General features: G+C 30.6%; 1 protein-coding gene across 2 annotated transcripts in view; it reads right to left on the minus strand.

Annotated features, from left to right (window-relative positions):
• Positions 1–6,488: 6,488 nt before the first annotated feature.
• ARRB1_2 (Beta-arrestin-1) overlaps positions 6,489–23,100 on the minus strand; it is a gene marked incomplete at its 3' end in the record, with an annotated part of 43,193 nt that continues 26,581 nt past the window's right edge. Inside the window, exons 9-13 of one of the 2 annotated variants that reach the window (XM_051214635.1) lie at positions 22,535–22,607; positions 16,333–16,479; positions 14,869–14,955; positions 12,150–12,407; positions 6,489–9,203 (exon numbers count right to left, since the gene is read on the minus strand). In XM_051214635.1, coding sequence (XP_051067818.1) covers positions 9,002–9,203; positions 12,150–12,407; positions 14,869–14,955; positions 16,333–16,479; positions 22,535–22,607 — 767 coding nt within the window. The remainder of the gene's footprint in view (positions 9,204–12,149; positions 12,408–14,868; positions 14,956–16,332; positions 16,480–22,534; positions 22,608–23,100) is intronic. The other variant, XM_051214636.1, reaches the window with a different exon arrangement.

Genomic DNA, 23,100 nt, shown 5'->3' on the forward strand with positions numbered 1-23,100 from the left:
CTAATTAAATTTATTTAAATTTTATTTTGATTGAAACAATATTACTTTTATTATTATTTATTTATTTCCATTATTACTTGTTTTAATACAAAATTATGATGAACAATTTCTTAACTATTGAGCTTCAGTATCAGAAGGGGTTTTGTAGATATTATAGTGATTTTAATGTTTGAGATCATGAGCCAATCGAAGCTAGATAACCATGGAAAACATGGAAACACTGAACGATTGTTTCGTCTTATTTCCTAGAGTTCTAGTGAGAAGCACCGACCAGTGGAGTTCAAACGAGTCTGTTGTGAGATAGTTACTCACTGAAGACAATGGTGGATGTGTCGCTCAATTTTGTGGATTACTTGAAATTAGACATTATCACCGTTGGATACCGGCCAGCTCAGTGGTCTAGAGACTGGTACCGAGACTGATAGGTCCTGGGTTCGAATCTTGCGGGGGGTGAGACCGTGGTTACGCAAAGCTGAGTCCCATACTTGAACGAAACGTCCGTCCAGTGCCTCCAAGTTTTCTCTAGTGGTCTAGCCTCTACTGACTTGTGATCCTAACCATCAAAATTATTTAGTTTTAAATGACGTTTTCGCAGTTTAATTTTCATATCCATTTTTGTTATCTTCATTTATCAAACATCATCTGTCGTTATTCTGATTCTATGTAATTCATGCTTCACAATACTAAACCGACTTTAAGCTGTTTATAAATAAAAAAGAGGCGAAAAAAACAATATGAATACATTTTCTTTCATTAGTTGTTATAATTCTTTTTATGATGATATTATTGAATGAAATAATTTGTTCTCGGACTTCTTATCAGTGAAACGCTGAATAGTAGAAATGTTCAATAGAAAAGCAAAGTAATTATTGTCTTACTTCAAATATAGAAACTACGGACATCATCATATTTACCATTGTTATTGTATTCTTGTTACTAGTCTAACATTTATAAAAAAGACATTGATCTTTAAGTATTATTACATAATCAAATGACATAGAGCAGAACTAAAAGTCCTTTAGTTATATATTTATATATACATAGATTTAGTCAGGTAGATAGACGAAAAGATAAACAAACAAACAAGCAAACAAGATGACTTGATAAACCGATATGTATATTTGATAAAAGCTGAGATTTGATTCAATAATTAATGTTCTGAACAATTAGAATGATATTAAGGTAATAAAGACTTTTGTAAAGTACACTTACATTTTCGATGATGGAACAATGTGAATTATGTAGTTTGTTTTCTAAAAGACATAATATATCCTTGATACACAATTCAATAATTTAAATTGAATCGACTCAAGAATATGTATTGTATGCAGTAAATTATTAGAAGTAAGCTTTTTTACTTAGAGTCAGCTGAAAATATTATAGAAATCAAGAATTTGTTATTGCTAAACTAAACGATTAAAACTTTTCTATATTTGGCAGATCTTGATTGATAACTACTGAAAAATACATTGTATCTTCGTTCTTCTGTGATCAGCTACGATGTTCCATTGACCTAGGAAACTGTGAAAATACAGAGTATCTTATAACCATTCAACTCTTTTCTAAAAATTCCAGTTAGATAAAAGAAGCTGTGTAGAAACTTTATAATGATTACTTTGGTAACAAGGATAATTTCTATGTTTTTATCCATTTCTGATGGCATTTTCAATGATGTTTTACATTCAGGTGAATTCTCATTATAAAATTGTAACCAATGTAGTTCAAACATGTCACAAATCAGTGATCGACAACAGGATTCGAAAATAATAATCTCTTGATTATGTTAAATAACCCATAGTACAAAATATGGAATATAACCACATATATCAGTTTCAATCCATTCAGCTTTAGAATAATCATAAAAATACTTGTAAAAATTGTTTCCTACCGTGATTAGCTATTGCATACCTTTATCTAGAAAACATTTCCATAACACGTTTTCCACTAGATACATTTCACACAAGAATTAAATGTAATCTCATCTTTCTACAAAATATAAATGTTAAGTGAAATATACTGATAATTATTGTGATTCTACTTGGATTTTATCATAACTAGGTCTGTAACTGATTCTAGGCAGGTTCTTTTTACTAAAATTCACTTGAATACACCAAACAGCTAACACATATGATTAACCAGTTAAAACTATTTTAAAAGCTGAAAAATTCCCATTATATTAAAACATAATTAATATGAGTCAATTGAAGCTAGGCCATCAAGGAAAATCTGGAAGCACTGGACGCCGTTTTGTCCACGATCCCGCCTCCGCGAGATTCGAACCCAGGACCTATCAGTCTCGAGCGCGAGCATGACTGACTTCGAGAAGCATTTCCTGGAGTTCTAGTGAGAAGCACCGACCGATGGAGTTCAACCACATCTGTTGTGAGATAGTTACTCACTGAAGACAATGGTGTACGGTGGTGCGATTCCGTGAATTAGTTGAAGGTGAGAGAGAGAACCTGACACAATTCATATTATTCTACATATTACGCAATCTCGGATTTTTTTTTCCATTATTCACTCTCTCTCATCCCATGTTGACCATGTTTATTCTGATCATTATTTACCTCACCATTTCATTTCACTTATAAACTGATTGAGGTTAAATGCACTTGGTGTTGTTTTACTTGTATCTTCCTATTGTTATTTAGGACTACAATTGACCACTCTCATGTTGCCATATTATTATTATTAGCTTTATTCAATATTATATTTTTGGTGCAATACAGAGTCCTCTGTACAATGTATCTCAATAAGTTTCCGTTTCTTAGTTCTTAGTTGATCCTGACGACAAATATTTAGTGGTCTCCAGTTAAAAGTTAGCAGTCCAGTCAATCGACAACTAAATAATATACATTCATTTGAGGCATATTGCCATTAACCACGACATCATTGATTGAGCCCTTTTTAACCTGTACAACGAAAGGTTTTATACATTTCAGAAAAGCACCTCAATAAGTTATATCAATAATAACCATAATGATGTATCAAAACAAACAAAATTAGATAACTTGTTGAAATATCTAGATGACAGAAATAAATAACCCAGATGTTCAAGCAGGCTGCATCATGTACAGATTGTCTTAATATAGCCTTCAATTACAAGCTTTTTAACATTTCATATTAGTCAACCCCAATATTAACACTTTTAAAATTGGAAAAAAATATCGTTGATTTGTTTAAACTTCTTGTTTCTCAGTTCAAATAGAACAATGATGAATATGTTCAAGTAACAAGTAACCATTTATTCCTTTTGTTGAAATAACCATTATATATCTTCTTCTTCTTCTTCTTCTTCGTAGTTTCTTTTTTCTGATAAAAAAAATAATCTTTTTGCTCTAAACTTTAAATGATTAAATCAATAATATTCATTCAACCAAAAATCATTTAAACTTGATGGGTAAATTTTTTTTTTTAAAAAAAAGAGAAAACAAATTTTTTTATTGAAAAATCAAATAAATAAATGAATCTTTATTTTTTTAATGGATTCATTTAAATGAATAATTTTTATTGAATAAATGAAATAAATATTTGGATATTTATATGAGAATGAATGATTGAATGAATAATAGTTTCTTTATGGAAAGAAAAAATATTAATCGTAAAAATAAAGATTTCAATACGACAAATAAATATTATCGGCGAAACTATAAATTATGAACGAGCCAATCAGAAGCGACTGAGGGATTTCAAGGTCACGGCGCCAAACTCAGTACTTAATGCTAACGTACAATTGGTTCATAGATGATTTTATACAAAATGTGATAATTGAGCGTTGATAACAAACAAAACGGCGAGACTATAATTTGTGGACGAATCAATCAGGTAGAAGATAACAGATCTCAGATTTTGGCGTGAAAGTCTTTCATCTATTTGACTAAATAGATTTCCAGTATTATAGCTGATATCAGTTCGTGATGAAAACTCTATATATAATTCGTAACTAAGGCGAATTGTGACAATTATTGCGAAGTGGATAATAAAAGCACCAGTAACACTAGCTTGAGCCATGTACTACAATATATACGGATGATTGGAGAGCGTACAGACTCCTACATACGCTTTATCATGTGCATTGTTTCGTTATCCACAAGTGGCATTTTGTGTACTCAACAACTGGAGTGCACACAAACAATATTGAAGCTATGTGGTCAAGGCTGAAAGAGTTTTTGCAACCATATCATGGCTCCAGAGACCGACTATTGTGTGGCCATATGGATGATTTTCTCTACTGCGTGAATTACGATTTTAGAACTTCTGAAGTTTTTGAACCATGTATCAGAATTGTATCCAGTTTATTTCTTTGATTTTGTATAATGTATTTTTACTCTATACTTACTGTTTGCTGATTGGCCAATATTCCTCAAGGTCACTTAAGATTCGTTCAAAGATCGGCCATAAATTATAATCTCTCCATAATTTCTTTGTGAACTTTGTTTTTTTATTTTTTTTAGTTCTATTTTTCAGGTGACTGATATAGTTAATTAGTTGGTTCAGTTCAATAAAACAATGAACGTGAGCTCGACTCTTTATGGAAGAAGAGATTCAAACTAAATCTTATTATTTTCTTTAAATTACTTAATAAACTATACTTTAAATTTAATCAAGTAATTCAATACGAAGAAATTTCTTAATAAGACATTCGTAACTCTTTGTCAATAATGAAGCATACTCATTGTAAATCATCTCTCTATTTGAATAAGTTCCTAGACTATGGAATAATCTAACACAATCTATTCGTACGATAAAATCACTCTCATTCTTTGTTCGCTGCATTGATGCATACCGCTCCTCTAAGAATGCATTAAATGTTCTAATACATGTATGTGTATCTTATTCCACGTGTGAAATTTCTAGTCATTATTATTAATGAATTCCTAATTAAAATCACCTACCTGTTGTGACTTTAGGTTAAAACTGTACCTAGCAACCCTAACTAATTTGAATAATATCTAACATTAACAGTATATCACTATAATATATGACAAATGCATTACGGTAGACCTGATTGACATATTTTGGTATTTATTGCTTTGTTGTTCCGGGCTCTCTGCTTTCGTTTTACTTTCTCTAGTTGTAGATAATTATCAATATTTCGTTCTGGTACATGAAATAATCTTAAGTATACCGTTTATAAATCAACAGGCTATCTACTTAAGGAAAATTAAAAGTTCCTGGCGGATGCGTTGGATTGCTGCAACTTATTTACTGCCTAAACAATCACTGAACTAGTATACTTAAAACTATCTTATACCACATTGTTTGTTCTCTACATCTAATGTTACTATTTATATCAAATTTATCATGCCTGTAAACTGGCGTGAATTCTGTGGATACACTTAAGAAAACTCAGTTCTAATCATCATTGAAATAACTGATTCTAGTTTCATGGAAACATGAAAAGTAGTCAAATGTCTTTCATTTAGAAGGATTTCTATGTATTATTTGAATAGTGAAGTACGATTTTTCTAATAATATAAACTCACTGTTTGAAACTTTATTCATTGTCATTCGAAAATATGTACTTTACTAGTATCAATGTGTGAATACCCATGACTTATTTAAAGTAAGAACAGATATTAAAATCTGCATGATAAACACGCTGGTTAAGTGATCATTTAATTTCGGTATGGTAGATTTGTGGAGATTGTTCAGTTAGAAGACAGTTTGTATTATATTCTGAGTTTAACTAGATAACTACTGAAAACATGATGTCATTTGACAACTATTTTCTTATCACTAGTAAAGAAGCACTTGCTATCCAGTTGATCCATACGAAATTAGGGGTTTAAAACTAATGTCCAAACCGAGTTAAAAGAAAATCTAGGATTCAGTTATTGTCTGTGATCTCAGTTATTTTCAAAATTTATTTAAATGATGTATCAGTTAGACAACAAACTTCAAACAAGGTTTTACTACATACAAAAATGATGAATAAATAGAAGAAAATGTCAATGAAATACACGATTTCGATTAGACATAAATAAATATGGAATGTGGAAAAAACTGAATAATTAGTTCACAATATTTGATTCTTATGCAACTGGCACTGTAATCTTTTCCTGATTTCAATAGCACTTAACGTCAACCTGACGACTGACCAGTGTTGACGGCTAAATCATACAGTTGGTCATTTTTGCTATGATAACATAGTGGATTCATGTTTCACAAGTTGGAATATTTAAAGTATATCTAAATCACTACTTACATCAAAACTTAATATTGGGATTATTACAGACCAAACTGTGATCTAGTACTGATCAATATCTTAGTTTTTAAGGGAAATCTTTAATTTAATTTTCAAAAGAACATAGACATTATTTTTCCGAGAAAAATAAACCATCTCAGATGAACTTCGGATTCTTAAAATGAATATCATACACTAATAAAATATTTCTTTATTGTTCATAAAATGATTTTACGTGTAAAGCTAAAATCTAAATAGATACCAGTATGGTAAACTTATAAACTTAATAAAGTGACAATGAAAGTAAACTATGATATGATTCAAGGCTTGTTGATATAGTTCAGCAAATAAAATTTTCTTTCCGATATCATTCACTCAAGCTGTACCATCATATTTGTGATTAATTTATACATAAAATAGTCGACTGAAAATTAAGACGACGATTATATCATATTATGTATCGAAGAAAGTGGCTTTATAATCGTGCGTTGAAGAAAGATAATAATAAAGAATTAACTATGCGAAAAATAATTGTCCACTTGACGAGTATGAGAAAAATGAAGAATGAATCAACAACATGGTGATTATAACGAACAATTAAAATTAATAAGATTAAAAACATTAGATGAGTGTGATGAAATCAGATTACCATTTATAAAAATCAAGCGTTGAAGCCATGGAAAAATGGTTCTCACATATCTCTTTTGACCAGAGTTCAGTTTAGAAAAGATTGTTTGCTAACGGCTTTGCAGTGCATAAATTACTGATATGCACTCCTATCAAACCAAATTATTGATCGTTAACTACAAGACAATCTCAATAAAATTTAGTCTTAATTAGTGAACACAATTTGTATGTAAATATAAGAAGGTACATCAACAATGTGAAAGTTAAACTATATGCGTCCATGAATGGATATCAGCTGAGATGTAAGGATATCCTGGTGACTAGTCCTGTATAATATAAAATGAGCCTTCTGGACTCCAATGCCAGCCATCATTTTTTGTAGGATTCTAAGACATTCATTGCAATTTGAAACCTCCAAGTTTTAAAAAACCATAAAACATAGTCGAGCCACTGTAATATACAGTAATGTATTACTTTGTAGCTAGTGTTTCAGGGTACAATCGACTGTTTAAAAACTTCAATAATAAGTAGAGAAATAAATTACTTCAGTCTGAAATATTCTGTTGTACGGTGTATTTCAAAAAGTCTCTGGAACAGCTTAAATTTCACATCAGTCATAGACTACATAAAATGTCAATGTGCTTATATATTTTCTACGTTTAATTCGACTGTACACTTTGTTTTTATTTTTGATGACAACACAAGTAATGAAGTAAAGAATATAAAGATATATTTTTACCATACAAATTAAAGAAAACTTCATTGGATTTTTAATAGATTCGCTTAATTTCACTTCATTTATTCTTTTCTTTATTCGGTTTGTTCTTTGCAAAAGTTTTTCGACTGATAAATTTTAAACTTAATAATCATAATAATGAATAAAAACAGCTATGAAACAACATAAAGAAAGGAGGATATGTAAATGAGAAACGAAAATAATAGCCACAGGGTATGACAATCAGCAAAGAATAGGTATGTGTGTGTGTGTGTAAAGAAACTGAAGACAATCACAACAACATTTATGATAATGGTGATGTGTCAATAACAATATAACTACAAACAAACAGTTACGGTGACGAATAAAACAACGATAAATAGAAGTTAAGACGAACACTTGATGATGTATTAATGTAGAATTCTCACTTATTTACACGATAGAAACATTAAAGATACATTAGTTAAACAATAATTCATTTCTAAATTATAAAAAATAGATTGAGGGGTCATTTTAAATAAGAAATAATATCAGTAGCATAATCATCATTGTGTTCGAATACAACAAATCTCCATGAGATGAGTCTAATTTCAGTTCAGTAAAACTAAAACCAAAGATATATATATGTATAATACCCAAATAAACACTAAAACATATATACTGATATACTTTTCTTAATAGATGATCATTACTAATCGAACACTTATTACTTACTATACTTCTATCACCAAGTCCATTATTATTTTGATGTAAAACTCAATTAAAAGTTACAAATATACAAGACTTTTATTCTTTCAAAATAAATCATTAAAACTTAAATAATGATAATAATGATATTGACAAATTCCATTAAGAGATTTCTTCATTCATTTACTTTTCATTAGTTTTCATTTAATTTGTGAGATTTGCAACAACAAAATAAAAGAAAATTGATAGATAATTGTTATGAAATAATTTATACTTATGAATGAGAATAAGAAATAAAGTTGAATACATTGAAAATGAATACTTTGAATATATAACATTAGTACAACTTCTATAAGGAAACAAATTGATCAAACTATTCTGATGAAAGACACATATAAAACGAAGAGAAACCAAATGAGCATGGAGGGAGAGAGAGTGACAGAAAGAGAAATATTGAACAGTCAAAATGACCTGTTTATTTTTCCAGTTTTAAATTCAAGCTGATCTAAAAATCATAATCAATCAGCCTGAACAATAATTAAGAAAAGATTTAGTTCAATAAACTGAAATTATTGAATTAAAATTTCTTTTGAAATAAACAAAAGCATTAGTTAAAAGCACTGAATATCAGTAGTATTAGTAGTAGTAGTAGCACCCACAAAAATACAAATAATCACTATAGTTATATATTATAATGAAAGCAAAAGAAAAAAATCATGTAACTATTCAAGAAAGAATGTTAGTAGAAAATAAGGAAATATACATTTTTTAAGAAAAAATTACTGTTATGATGTTGATGATGGAGAAATGACAGCGTTAGGTGTATTGACATTTGTTGCCATTGTTGGATCAGCCGTAGATGAATCAGCTATATCCATACGTTTATCAGATTCATATGATTTTAAACGTAGACGAGCGAAATCTTCAAAAATCAAATCATCGTCATCATCAACACCGCCACCAACACTACTGACTAAATATGCTTTACTGTTTTTGTAATGATTCGTTGTTTTGAAAAAAAAGAATAGCAAAGAGAAATGAATAGATTAGTTTAAAGAAAAGTCCGTTTTTTCACATGGTATTTATTAAAATCATGAGTTCTCACAATAGATATGGTTTTATGTTAATTACTCTTTACAAACCAAGAAATGAAAACATTTGTACACGCACATTCTGATTGATCTAATAATATCCAAGTTAATTATCTTGTCAGCGAGAAATATAAATCTGGCGACTGAAAAGTGCTTACGGTGTTCTGTTTTCGTCATTCAGGCAAGTAAGTTACTTGTTAGAGGCAATTCGCAGTTAGGAGAGGAATACAGGACATGGGTTTAATCGAGTTTACGATTGAAAACCAATACGTACCGAAATTTCACTGCGCCTTACATCTAGTAACCATCATTTTAAATGCCAACCTATCGTTTAAATTGCCTACCGAGTTCAAATAGCTAATAAATTGTTGAAAAGGCATATATAAATTTCTCATTATTTATTATTTCCAACCGTTAGTAATAAAGACCTGAAATGTGTAGTCTGTGTTGGGATACGTGTATCGTGGTAAAATAACCTAGAGATGTTTATGTTACGATTTAGTAAATAAAAATATTGGCACATATTCTGATTTATTCTACAGTACTAAACAGATTGAATATCTGAATAAATGCTAAAAAAAAGTAGATTAATAACTTATGGATTGATTACGGTTAGCCAATAAAAAGCCATCAAAATTTAAGTTCTGTTAGCCAATATTCAACAGAAAATCGTATCTCTCATTATCAGTAACCCAATGACCATTATACGACTCTAACATATATCATACATTGCCGGAGATGTTACTATAGAGATTTACAGGCTACGGACGACAACTAGCACGAATTTCGGTATTAGAGCAATCGTAACAAAAGAATCAACAAAATAATTTGAATGAATAGCCTTAAAGCATAAGAATATCAGATTACCATTAATTTACAACTATTAGGCCCTTTTATCTTATATAAAGTGATATTATTATCAGAATATCACAGTAATGTCTAGTCCACACGATTGCTTAAATAAATACTGTTAAGCTTCATGATATTTGTTGTTTTCCTAGAGTTATATTACATACAAGTTTGAAAAAAGGTATACTACAACTTCACATCATCTGGGCTTAGAAATGTATGGAGTTATGAAATATCAGTATCTCGACGACAAAAAACATTTAGCATAATAATCCTTATTGTGCGATAGGCGCGCATGTTTGCTACCAGATTATAATATTTTTGATCAATAATCCATCTATTCTCTTCTTTTTAATGTACACTTGCAGACATACATGCAGAGATCCAGACAATTCAAATACATATTCACACTCACATACATAAAATACCTATCCTGTAAATAGTACGCTAGCTAACTACAAATAAAATGATGATTAATTCATTTCAACTATATTTTCAAGAAATATATATAATGTCAAGCATAGTTGTTCAAGTGAAAAAGGTAAAACACTTTATTGAAATCAATCGTAGATATATAACACATTCGAAAACCAAGGGGAATATTAATGTGTAAATATTAAATCCCATGTTGTTATTGTGTTTTTTTAGAGAGAGAAGATTTTTTCTAACACCTTCCATCCTGGGTTCAAGTCCCAGGAGGCGGGATCGTGGATGCGCACTTCTGAGGAGTCCCACAATAGGACGGAACGGTCGTCCAGTGCTTCAAGGTTTTCCATGGTGGTCTAACATCAATTAACTCATGATCTCAACAATTGAAAACTAAGAATATTAAAAAGATGCTCTCAGCTCTAAGTTTTCTTAAGAAAAACTCTTGTTCAAATATGATTAATCAACATGAAGTGAGGGAATAAATATTGTTAACCAGATTGAATCAATAAATTTACAGTTGATTTAATTACAAGATATTGAAGTCATATTATGTATTCTATAGATAATCAAACTATTATATTCAACTACAAATAAATACCTCACAGTATTCATTCACTCAATTATCATGTGTTTATTGTACATTTGAACTAAAACAAATATAACACACAAATGCAAATAATCACTAGTTTTATCAATAACTACAATACCACGTGGTTATAAAGTGTGACTTTTTAGTCTTGTTGTGATAAACTATTGATTAATATATGATCTAACCTATGTAGAAAGAAATATACCATGAATTATAAGATTGTGTAACATGATTACTTCGACTATTTAATTGTAGATTTATATTTTTAAAGAAGAAAAAAATCAAACAAATTTTCAGTCCTTTTTATTCGTTGGACATAATTCTAATGATTAATGATGTTGAGGGGTCCAACAATAGGACGAAACGGCCGTTCAGTGCTTTCAGGTTTTCCATGGTGGTCTAGCTTCAACTGACTCATGATCTCAACCATTGAAATTACTATAATATCAACAATACCCCTTCTCAGATTAATAATGTGTTAGTTTTTTTCAAGATAAATATTACATTATTCTATAGTTGCTTTAAATAATAATCCAACTATTTAAATGTTTAATACACATAATAAATCATTGTATTATAGATAAACTATATTAATAAGGAATAAGCTTTAATATCAGTATTATTTCTGTTTAATATGAAAATAGTTTTCATCATAGATAATACCAACAGCTAATAGATTATTGGAAATCAAAGAACATTGGATAGTTAGGGTTTTGTTTTAGTATATTATATTATATACGATGCAACGAATTCTTAGTATAATAAAGTACCGAAATGTATATCAAATCACATTGAATAGTCTATTCGTTACTATTATATTAATTGATTAGTTTTGATCAAGAAAAATAATAGATGTATTTATGATTATATTAAATAGTCTTGTTATTTTATGATTGTTGAATAAAATGTTTAACCTATGTTTATTAATCTGTAACTATAATCAAAATATTTTGGTTACTAATGTATCCAACTCACTTATCATTTATTCCATCATCCAATTTAATTAAATCATCTGTAATATTTACATTACGATCAGATGAACTTTGTTCGTTTGAATAAAACTGGGATTGTTGCAAGATATGCTGATTATGTCTTAGTCTATCATCAGATCCAGATAACAAAGGATGAAGGATATCATTATCATCATCAATAACTAGTTTTGATGAAGTACCATTGACATCTGAATCAGGTTTTGGATGAGTTAGTGTGAATGGAAGTTCCACGCTGACATCACTAAGAAAAACAGTTGGAAAAATTATAAACAGAAATTAAGTCGACGTATTAATAATATCAGAAGGGGTTTTTGTGGATATTAAAGTAATTTCAGTAATTAAGATTATGAGTCAATTGAAGCTAGACCACCACAAAAAATTTGGAAGCACAGGACAACCGTTCTCGTCCTACTGTGCGCATCCACGATTCCACCTCACGAGATTCAAACCCAGGATTTATAGTTCTCGCCCACGAACACTTAACCTCTAGACCACTGAGCGGCCGGCACCCAACGGTGTTAATGTCTAACTTCAACTAATCCGCGAAATTGAGCGACAATTCCACCATTTTCATCAGTGAGTTCCTATCTCACAAGAGACCCGGTTGAACTCCAGTGGTCATTGCTTCTCACTAGAACTCCAGGAAATACCTCTTGAAGCCAGTCACTAATGAGCATATACTAAAGAGTCCCATAATAGGACGAAACAGCCGCTCAGTGTTTCCAGGTTTTCCATGGTGGTCTGGCTTTAATTGATTCATGGTTTCAACTAATTAAATAACAATAATATCTAGGTCACAACTGAATTAGAAAGAACTATCTTCAAACTATTCAGTCATATGCTATTGGTGTTTCTATCTTCAATAAATAACTAAAGCTATTTTTCTACTCAATATCAGCAAGATACAAAATTCCAATTCTTATTTGTTTAAATGAAAACAATACATTTGCATTCAATACTTGTAATGGTAACATGAATTTTGACAGTCAGTGGTTGAAAACTTTTTTTGTGTGTTTAAATAATGCAACCGCATATTGCATTATTCATAAACTTTCGTAATCATAACATTTTTTTGACTTTTAATGTCTTTTCAATGCAGTATTTAAAGTAGAATTTTAACTAAAGTATTTCTCAAATACGATTCACAGATATTCATAAATAACATTTTTTTCTGTGAAAAAAACCGTCACATTTTAATTAAATATTAGATTGGTGACAATGTTGTCTTAAATAAGGATAAATGAAATTCAAAGCATTATGTTTCTTATTATAACATCATGCAAAAAGGTAAAAAAATACAAGTGAAATGTTGAAACAAATATTAATAACATCTCAAATAAACAAACTATTTCGATATATAAGTAGTATATCAGTTAGTGAAGAATCAAATGTAACAACACACTCGGGTTGACAGGTGCAGACTTCATAGTTTAAGCCCTTGTTATTATTTCAATCGATGGTTGACAATAATGTGTGAAATTGTTATGAATAGGTCGTAATGTTGATTTTATCTTCCATGATATACAGAATTTCAGTACTATGTTGCATATTTATATCACAACTTATTTGTCAAAACTTTTATATCACTAGTATTACTGTCATTACTTACAGTAATTATATGATGTGGTAACTTAAAGCGTTTCACATATGTGCCATTTTCTACGTTGCGTATGACTAATTGTAGTGAACAGACCATCCATATGAAGTAAATATATGAAAAGCGAACACGTAAGTACTAAATGCAAATAATTTTAAGTTACATGAACAAGACAAACTTTTACTTAGTAAATGGAAACTATTCTCAAAGATCTGTATTTACAGTTATGGCAGCTAACTACGAAGCTTACAAAATAACCTGTTCAAACAATTAACTTCAACTTACCACGGAATATATCAAGTACAAAAAGCCATGTATAATTATCGAATAAGTTATGTAAATAGAGACTATTCGTTCCTATAATTTATCAATACAAAGAATACAGCATTCAAACAAACCTCAACCGAATTCCAGTGAAAACAACAACGCTTGTATGCAGGTTCATCTAATTGATGGGTCCCAGATAAAACGAAAATTGAAAATTAAACTTAGTTGATAACCACTATCTATCAATTCTAAGTAGCTTGAAACATAATATTTACATCGAGGCAAATCCCATGTAATCCACATATGTCAACAAAGATTGACAAAAATGAGCCCCTTACTAACAATGATATAAATGCAACATTTATTTTGAATAATCTCGATAATGAATGCATGCTTTTGGGTTATTTTTTTAAATAAAAAAAAACCAATATTATCAATAAATTATTAAAACTTAATGAACCCCTAGTTGTAAGACCTTGAAGAAGACATAAATAACATACACAATATTGACTTACTATCCCGAGAAGTGTGAACATGAATTTCTTTGTTAGTTATCATGTTCTTTTCTTATGTTCCAATTATCTAGTTGACTTTTATTTCTCATATACAAACATACATACATACATACATACATACATACAAATATCATAAATAAATATGTGGTCACATTGTTCGACATGTATTATGCTATTATATTAAATAATTCTGGGAAACCATACCTTCATACGGAATCGTTCAGGTTGAATAAAATAATTAATTATTTTAAAATATATGCTGACGAAAATAGATGAATGAATAGTTTATAAAACTAATAAATAAGAATGTACGACCCTCTCACCTTGACACGAATCCTAATACTAATCGAACTTTTACACGATACTGAACAGTCATGCCAAGATTTTCTTTATGGTTCGGATTGCATATACTGTTAATATATTAAAATTAGAAAAAAAACCTAAATAATGATCCACTTCAGTCAGAAGTATTATATTACAATTGAAAGAGTATATTTAGTAAGGAGGAAAATAATTTGGTTGTACAACTAACATCAAAAGAATGTACAACCTAAATGCAATGACAATAATAATCAACATATGCTCACTAAGGACTGGCTTCAAGAGGTATTTCCTGGAGTTCTAGTGAGAAGCAGTGACCACTGGAGTTCAACCGGGTCTCTTATGGGATAGGAACTCACTGATGAAAATGGTGGAATTGTCGCTCAATTTCGCGGATTAGTTGAAGTTAGACATTAACACCGTTGGGTGCCGGCCGCTCAGTGGTCTAGAGGAACGATAGGTCCTGGGTTTGAATCTAGCGAGGCGGGGTCGTAAATGCACACTGCTGAGGAGTCTCATACTAGGACGAGAACGGTTTTCCAGTGCTTCCAGGTTTACCATGGTGGTCTAGCTTCAATTGATTCATGATCTCAACTATTGTTATTTTATCTTAGTTTGAAATCATCTTTACAATTTCAAATCAGATTGAAATAATAATTTTAAACTAAACAATCAGAATAATAGCAATAATATGAGTTTTGTTGTTATTGGATTATTCAATAATATAATATTTATAACTGCTAATTTATTCAATGGATTTCATGTTCTATCATCTATTTCCAGTTTAGAAGTATTAAAAACTTTGTTTAGCAAAGATTCAGATAAACTATTTGACCATGACCATATATATATTTAGAAATTAATGATTTTTGTTAACTCATGTCATGCTTTCTGGTGAGTGACCTATGTTCCTCCACGAGGGGTAACAGGCTTAAACAAGCAAGTAAATAAGTAAGGGATTACATGAAGTAAGGGATTATATGAAGCAATCTAAAGAAATAACGAAAACAAATAGTTAGAAGATATAGGTCAGATATTGCTTATGGTAATATTATGATAGTAATATATTATTATAACTATTATTATTAATAATATATTGCTATGATAATAATATAAAAATTAAACATTTAAACTTGATGTTACACCGTGTGTAAATAATGTTATTATTAAGGTGTTTTACTCTTTCTTATTGAAATCAATTACAATTGAATATAACGTTTATTCTATGGTACAATATTGTGAATAAACTTTTCTTTTAAAACAGAGAAAATAATTACCCTAAAAAGAATGAAACATAGAGCATTAAGTGTTAAATGGATGAAGATAATCAATATAAAGCTTAGACAGTTAAAAGTTGTCACAATAAACACAGTATCATTGAATCACTGAGTATCCATACAAAATTCAGTCAAAATGCAATAGTATATATCTATATTTTAAAATAACAATACAAATAACAAACTTACATTGTAGATGAAGCTAGATTAGTATCTTCATGTTTTAATTTACCATCTAATGCTAGACCACGTTTATGTCTGTTATTGGCAAGTAATGGACGTAGTTTATATACTTTACACCAACCCGTTTGACTTGGTAAAATAGGAAATGACTCACTATCAACCAAAATAATATTAAAAATGTTAACAAATGATTATTGTAAATATTACTCAAAATAAATAGTTAGAAAAGAATAATTGGAATGCATGTAAACTTATCAGAATCATTCTACAAAACTGTGGTAATATTAATTAATGATATTATGGTTTATGTTACCAATCGGAAATGAAATGCATGCGAGCAGAAGATTGAGAAGATTCAATTGAAGAGAACAGAAAGAAAAACAGAAATTAGCTATGATAACAATAGAAGTGAAAGAATCATGAAGCGTGTAAAGAACAACTGATGGGGGATATGCAAATTATATATTAAATGTATAGCTTTCAACAATAAATTGATCTTCCCCACTTAAGTTCTCGTTTACTACGACATTACCAAGGATAATGATGATGATATGAATGATAAAAACAAGTCAGACATATACAGTAATAAACTTAATCAATTATGAAAAAGATACGCATTTACACTTAATGATACTTTTTTATCAAACTTACGATCATTGCTTTGAATTAAAGGTGTTTAAAATTTTCAAAACGAGTTCCAATAACACATACTACGTCTAAGTTGCATTTATAATCCTAAGAGAATTTAATCGTTTTCGCGGAATGCGGTCTTATATCAGTGAGTATCATACAGAGATTACTATTCAGCCGTTTGGGCAATAACTCTCCTGTTATAAGGATGAGATGCTCGCATTAATTTTTTTCTGAATATTAAAGAAAATTATATCATCTAGTCCTAGTAATTGTCCTCATTCCATCGATCATCCCTATGGTGTGGTCAATGGTTCAAGTGACTCGACATCATAATTAGCTTTGTTTGATATTAAATAACTTTATGACAACAGCAGAAAGTGTTGAAATTCGATCAGTAAACAACGATTAACACTAAGTACTAAATAACATAAATGAAACTTATTCGTCGTAAAATCCAATGTAAATAATAACATTAATTGGACAGAACGATTATTTGAAAATTTTTCAGAATAATTCAACCATAAAAGATTTATTGCAGTGAATGAGAGTGATTGATTTCTAAATGTTATAGGGTCTACAATGACTGTGTGTTCGTTTTATTAGGTTTGAATTATATGTGTTGTTTCTTGATGACTAAACACTTAATCTTAATATATAACCAGTTCAAAACAATTTTCAGCTCTTACACTGATTACTAAGTAAGCTGTTTATTTTATAACAACGTATTCACTGAATAAAACTTATTCAACATTATAATTACCATGTTCATTCCAAGCTTTGAATTATTTTCCTAAATATTCGTTATCATCATCATCATAACTGTCACCACTAATTCTGATATTGAATTGCTCTCAAGCAATCGTGTCCATTATCTAACCGACATGTTTTTCTATACCTAATCGTAAAATTCAGTTGTACTAGTTCAAAGATATGTTAAAAAGCTTAATCGAATAAAACATTTTTCTCATTAATTTGTTTAGATTATTCGAAAATCAATTATTGAATAGTAGAATTAGAATTAGAGAAAAACTAATAAATCAGATAGTGAAGTCACTCAATGGCTAGAAAATTCATGTTTTAATTTTCAAATTAATAGAACATTGACAGTACAAACACCACTCTTTATTAGATACACTATGCTAGTCAATGTACATTTTACTAAAGCTAATTACTATCAATGAATTCATTTTGTATACTGGATATTCAAAGTGATTTTTTTCTCGTTCAAAGTAATTACGTTAATATATACGTGATCACAAATTACATCCCATAATTAAAAATCCCTATAATTGATCATACAAACTATTTCGATAAAATAAGTCGATATTATCATTCTATTATGCTCGAATAAGTTGTATAAAACCTAATGATACTACTCACACTTAAAAATAATAAACAAAATTTGTATTTAAAATCTAGTGGTTGAAAGGGAATTATTTTAGTAAATACGAAACCACAGCTCAACTATATTCAAACAAAAGATAAATGACACCTCCTAGAATTAGTTAGTTGAAATAAGTTGAGACGGGATGTGAATCATAAGTATTGCTACAATGAATCTACTGATAAAGTACAAGCTGAAAACAATATATTGGCTTGACAATGACACCCTCCATGAAGTACTATATTTATTAAAATACTGAGTTTGCTAGACTTATAAAGATACCCTGTTTGATTTAATATCCATAATAATCGAAATCTTTCGAATGTATTCACATAAATTATAATATCGTAATTCATATTGTTTGTGCAAACTAGAAAAATCGTTAGTTTAAAAGTTGAACTGACCCAGTACACTCGACAATGTAGTGCAGTAAAGTTTATGTAAAGATATTATTATGTTTTTGCATAATAATAATAATAATAAGTGAAGGAACTTTTTCGAATTTAACAATGATTTTGTACATAAATACATTCCTTTTTAATTAGAAAAAGAATATACATTGGAATTTTGTAAAATATTTCCCACTTAATAATTTCATGTTATATCATAATTTTGTTTCTCACTGTAACTGCAATTTATCGATTCAGTAATCTTGGCAAACATTATGTGCGCTTTTTGTCGAATAATATCTCATTTATACAACTTCGACATAATTTCAATATTAATTCAATGTAAACTAAGTAAAGTCCCAATTTTATTGGCTGATAAGTGATCAATTACCATTCATAATCATTTTATTGTATTATTAGTAGCCATTTAGTCGTTTTGTCTCATGATATCTAGTCATTTACAACCTCACTACTATTTTTTTCAGAAGTAAACTAGCTTTGAACGATTGAGAGGTATCAATTCAGGTTATCAACTACACAGGCGAATGCAAATAATATACTTCTCTATTACGATAACGATAACCAATTGACAAGATTATTGAATTATACTGTTAAATAATAGCAGAAATAAAACAGAGATGATAGTGGCCAGCAGTACAATCCAGGACGCGCATTTCGTATTGTTTCAGGCTTGAGATGGTGGAGAAGATTTGTAGCTCAGGTGGATGATTTTGGTGGAGTTTTGTTCTCTGAGCTGGATGGTTTGGTCGTGTCCTCTGTCTAAGATTTCTACATTTTCCCAATCGAATGAATGTCCGTAGTTATCCACGTGTATTGATATAAGTGAAGAGATATCATGGCGTTTGACTGCTAATTGATGTTCATGTAGGCGTAGGTGGAGGGGGCGTCCGCTTTGTCCGATGTAGTGTTTGTCGCAGTTGGTACAATTTATTTTGTAGATGATGTTTGATTTGTTTTCCTTTGTTATTTCATCTTTTGGTTTGCATAGGATTGATTGTAATGAATTTGTTGGTTTGTGTGCCACACCTATCCCGAAGGTTTTCAGCAGTCTCGTTGCGGTTTCTGATATTCCTTGTATGTACGGTAGGGTGATCCTTTTGTTGATTTTTGTGCTTGATTTGGGTTCTGATGCTGTGTGCCGTTGGTGCTTTTTGATGAAGTTGATTGGGTAGCCGTTCTTTTGAAATATGTCCTTCAGGTATTTCTCTTCATTTTTTCGTGCTGCCAGTGTGCTGCAGTGTGTCCTCGCCTTCTTGAACAATGCGTGTACGCAGTTGATTTTGTGAGCTCTTGGGTTGTTGCTGTTGTAATTGAGGATTTGATCTGTATGGGTCGGTTTCCTATATACTTGAGTTTCCAGTTTTCCTGTATCGGTTCTAGTGATCAATATATCCAAGAATGCTAGTTGGTTGTTTGACTCCTGTTCCATTGTAAACTTGATGTCGTTGAAAACGTTGTTGATCAGTTTGTATGTGTTTTCCAGTTCATCCTTTTTGACGATGACAAAGGTGTCGTCTACGTAGCGAATCCAAACTTTTGGCTTGATCACTGGTAATATCGTGGCTTCTAGTCTTTGCATCACTGCTTCTGCGATCAGTCCTGATATTGGTGATCCCATTGGTGTCCCTTTTGTTTGTTCGTAGATTTTGTTGTTGAATTGAAAATATGTTGTTAGGCATAAATCGATGAGCTCCAGTAGACTTTTAATTTGAAGTGTCGTGTATTTGGTGAGATTTGTGTCGTTGTTGAGTAGCAGGGATATAGTTTCTTTTGCTAGCTGTGGTTCAATTGAGGTGAACAGTGCTGTTACGTCGAAGGATATCATGAGTTCGTCGTTGTTGATTTGAATATCCTTAATTTGGTCCAGGAATTGTGTTGGGGATTTGATGGAGTGTTTGGCTGAATCTACTAGATGTCTCAGTATTCGTGAAATTTCTTTTGACAAATTGTATGTTGGCGTTCCGGGGAGTGCTACTATTGGACGTAGTGGAATGTTTGGTTTGTGTATTTTGGGTCTACCGTAGAATCGAGGGAGTACTGGTCCACTGGATTTCATCCTCCATTGGTCTTGTTTTGTTATTTCTCCTGCTTTGACTAGCTTGTTTAAAGTCTTTGAGATTTGATTGTCTAATTTTTTGACGGGATTTGTGTCCATCAGTTTGTATGTGCTCTTATCTTCGAGTAGTTCTTCGGCTTTGTTGATGTATTCTTCTTTGTCCATGATTACTGTGGTGCGTCCCTTGTCCGCTGGTATTATGATAATATCTTTTCTATTTCTGAGTTCTTTCAAGGCCTTTTGTTCTTGTGGAGTCAGTTGGTTGTTTTTTTTCACCTGTTGAGTTATCGGTACTATAGTTTGCCTTATTTCCTGTTGTGTTTCTTCACTGATTCCGGAAGTTTTGAGTGATGACTCTAGTGCTGCGAAGAACTGTAGTTTTGAGGCGTCGCTTGTATTGTAGTTTAATCCTTTTTGGAGCAGGTGTTCTTCCGTATTTGTCAGTGGTTGTTTTGACAGATTGATCACGCAGTTGTTTGTGTTTTCTTCCATGGGTGGTTTTGAGATCTTGATTAGTTTTTTCTTTAAGGTGTTTCTTCTTTGTTCTCTATGTCGTTTGCATGATATCTCGATGGCTGTTGTCACGATTTCCAAATGTTCTGATGTGAGCATCCTTTGTAGCTTTATCTTTTGGTCTTCTATGACGTGTTGGTATTTGCAGATCCTGTAGTGTGCATCCGTTATCATTAGGTGTACCATTTTTCTTCCACTTTGCTCGGCAATTCTCCATCCTAATGGGCAGTTGATTGGAGGTCTATATCTTACACTTGTTGGTAGAACATGCTGGCGAAGACACTCATGGAGAAAATATAGTTGTTCTCGAGTGGAAGCCTGCCTTTTGGCGAAATTCTCCCATTTTCGAACAACGAGAAGCGTATTACGCTCATATGATTTTGAGATGGTGGAGAAGATTTGTAGCTCAGGTGGATGATGACGACCAAACCATCCTGTTTCAGGCTTGTCAGCCAGATGTTTATGCATGTGATAGTTCAGGTTTGCTTCGGGACCCAAATGAGACGAAACACGCGTCCTGGATTCCACTGCTAGCTACCATCTAGCCTTGCCTATAATGTTTGTGACTTAAGGCAATATCGAAGCAATCCACACAGGATGCATATATGCCAATAAGACTGATCAATTTCAGTCCTAAACATCGACAGGAAAATTCAAACAACCAATACAAAAATGAATTATTTATCATTAATTTGCAATAAGTAATCAATATATTTATGAAAGAATTCTGATGTTGTTAACTGAAATGGAATAACCGGAAATGAACAGTTCTAATTAAATGTAGAAAATGTACAATCTTAGCCATATATACGTATATTATTACGCGAAATGTCATAATGTTTATAATTTGTTGTAAAACACAATAGGTGTATCATCGAATACAGAATAAAATCTAAAATCATTCATAATGAAATTACAAATGAATATGATGAAGTTCACTAACAGTTTTAAATGTAAATAAACTCTAGTTTCAATGTATATGTGGCCAAAACTCACTTTATTAGCATGTCATTTATATTAAACAATGAATGATATGATTATGAGAAATAACTAACATGCACAAATAGGTATGTGTAAAGGAATATTTAAAACATAAAGAAGATTCGAAAAAAACTTTAACAACACTAATACTGTATGAATGAATAAAGAATATAAAGTATGTATACACAATGATCATGATAATCTAACAATACGATAATGTATAAAACTTACTCAGTTTCTAATTCATCCACAACACAGTTATAACGATTGTTATTGTGTAAGCATAATTGAGTATACTGACGAACTACGTAGAGGAGTATAATATGACGAGGCATAGCAGATACATAACATATATGTATATATAGAAAGATTGTGCAAATTTATCATAAAATCACCCAGTGAACAACATCCAACAGAGATTATATGTGTAAGTAATTGTACATGCCATTAGCATTTTATTATCATCATCATCAAACGGTAGAAATAATCAAAAACAGTAGTAGATTAAAGTGAGTTTGAACCAATGGACGAACGAACGAACGAACGAGTAGGTGAATCAATAAACCAGGTCAACGAGAATAATTGTAGCCAAAAAATTATTGTAAATAAATGCATGCATTGTGAAAGAAGAATAAAAATGATAAATAAAACTGGATAAAATAAAATTATATAAGGGTTATAAGAAAAATATGCACATACACATATATAAAAGCATAATTCTAAAATAATGAAAATATTCATTATCAACATTTTGTATTTATTTTTGGATATTACTAATATGGAATTATTGTAAGAGT

This window comes from Schistosoma haematobium, chromosome 2, assembly GCF_000699445.3.
Source record: "Schistosoma haematobium chromosome 2, whole genome shotgun sequence".
NCBI classification, from domain to species: Eukaryota; Metazoa; Platyhelminthes; class Trematoda; order Strigeidida; family Schistosomatidae; genus Schistosoma; species Schistosoma haematobium.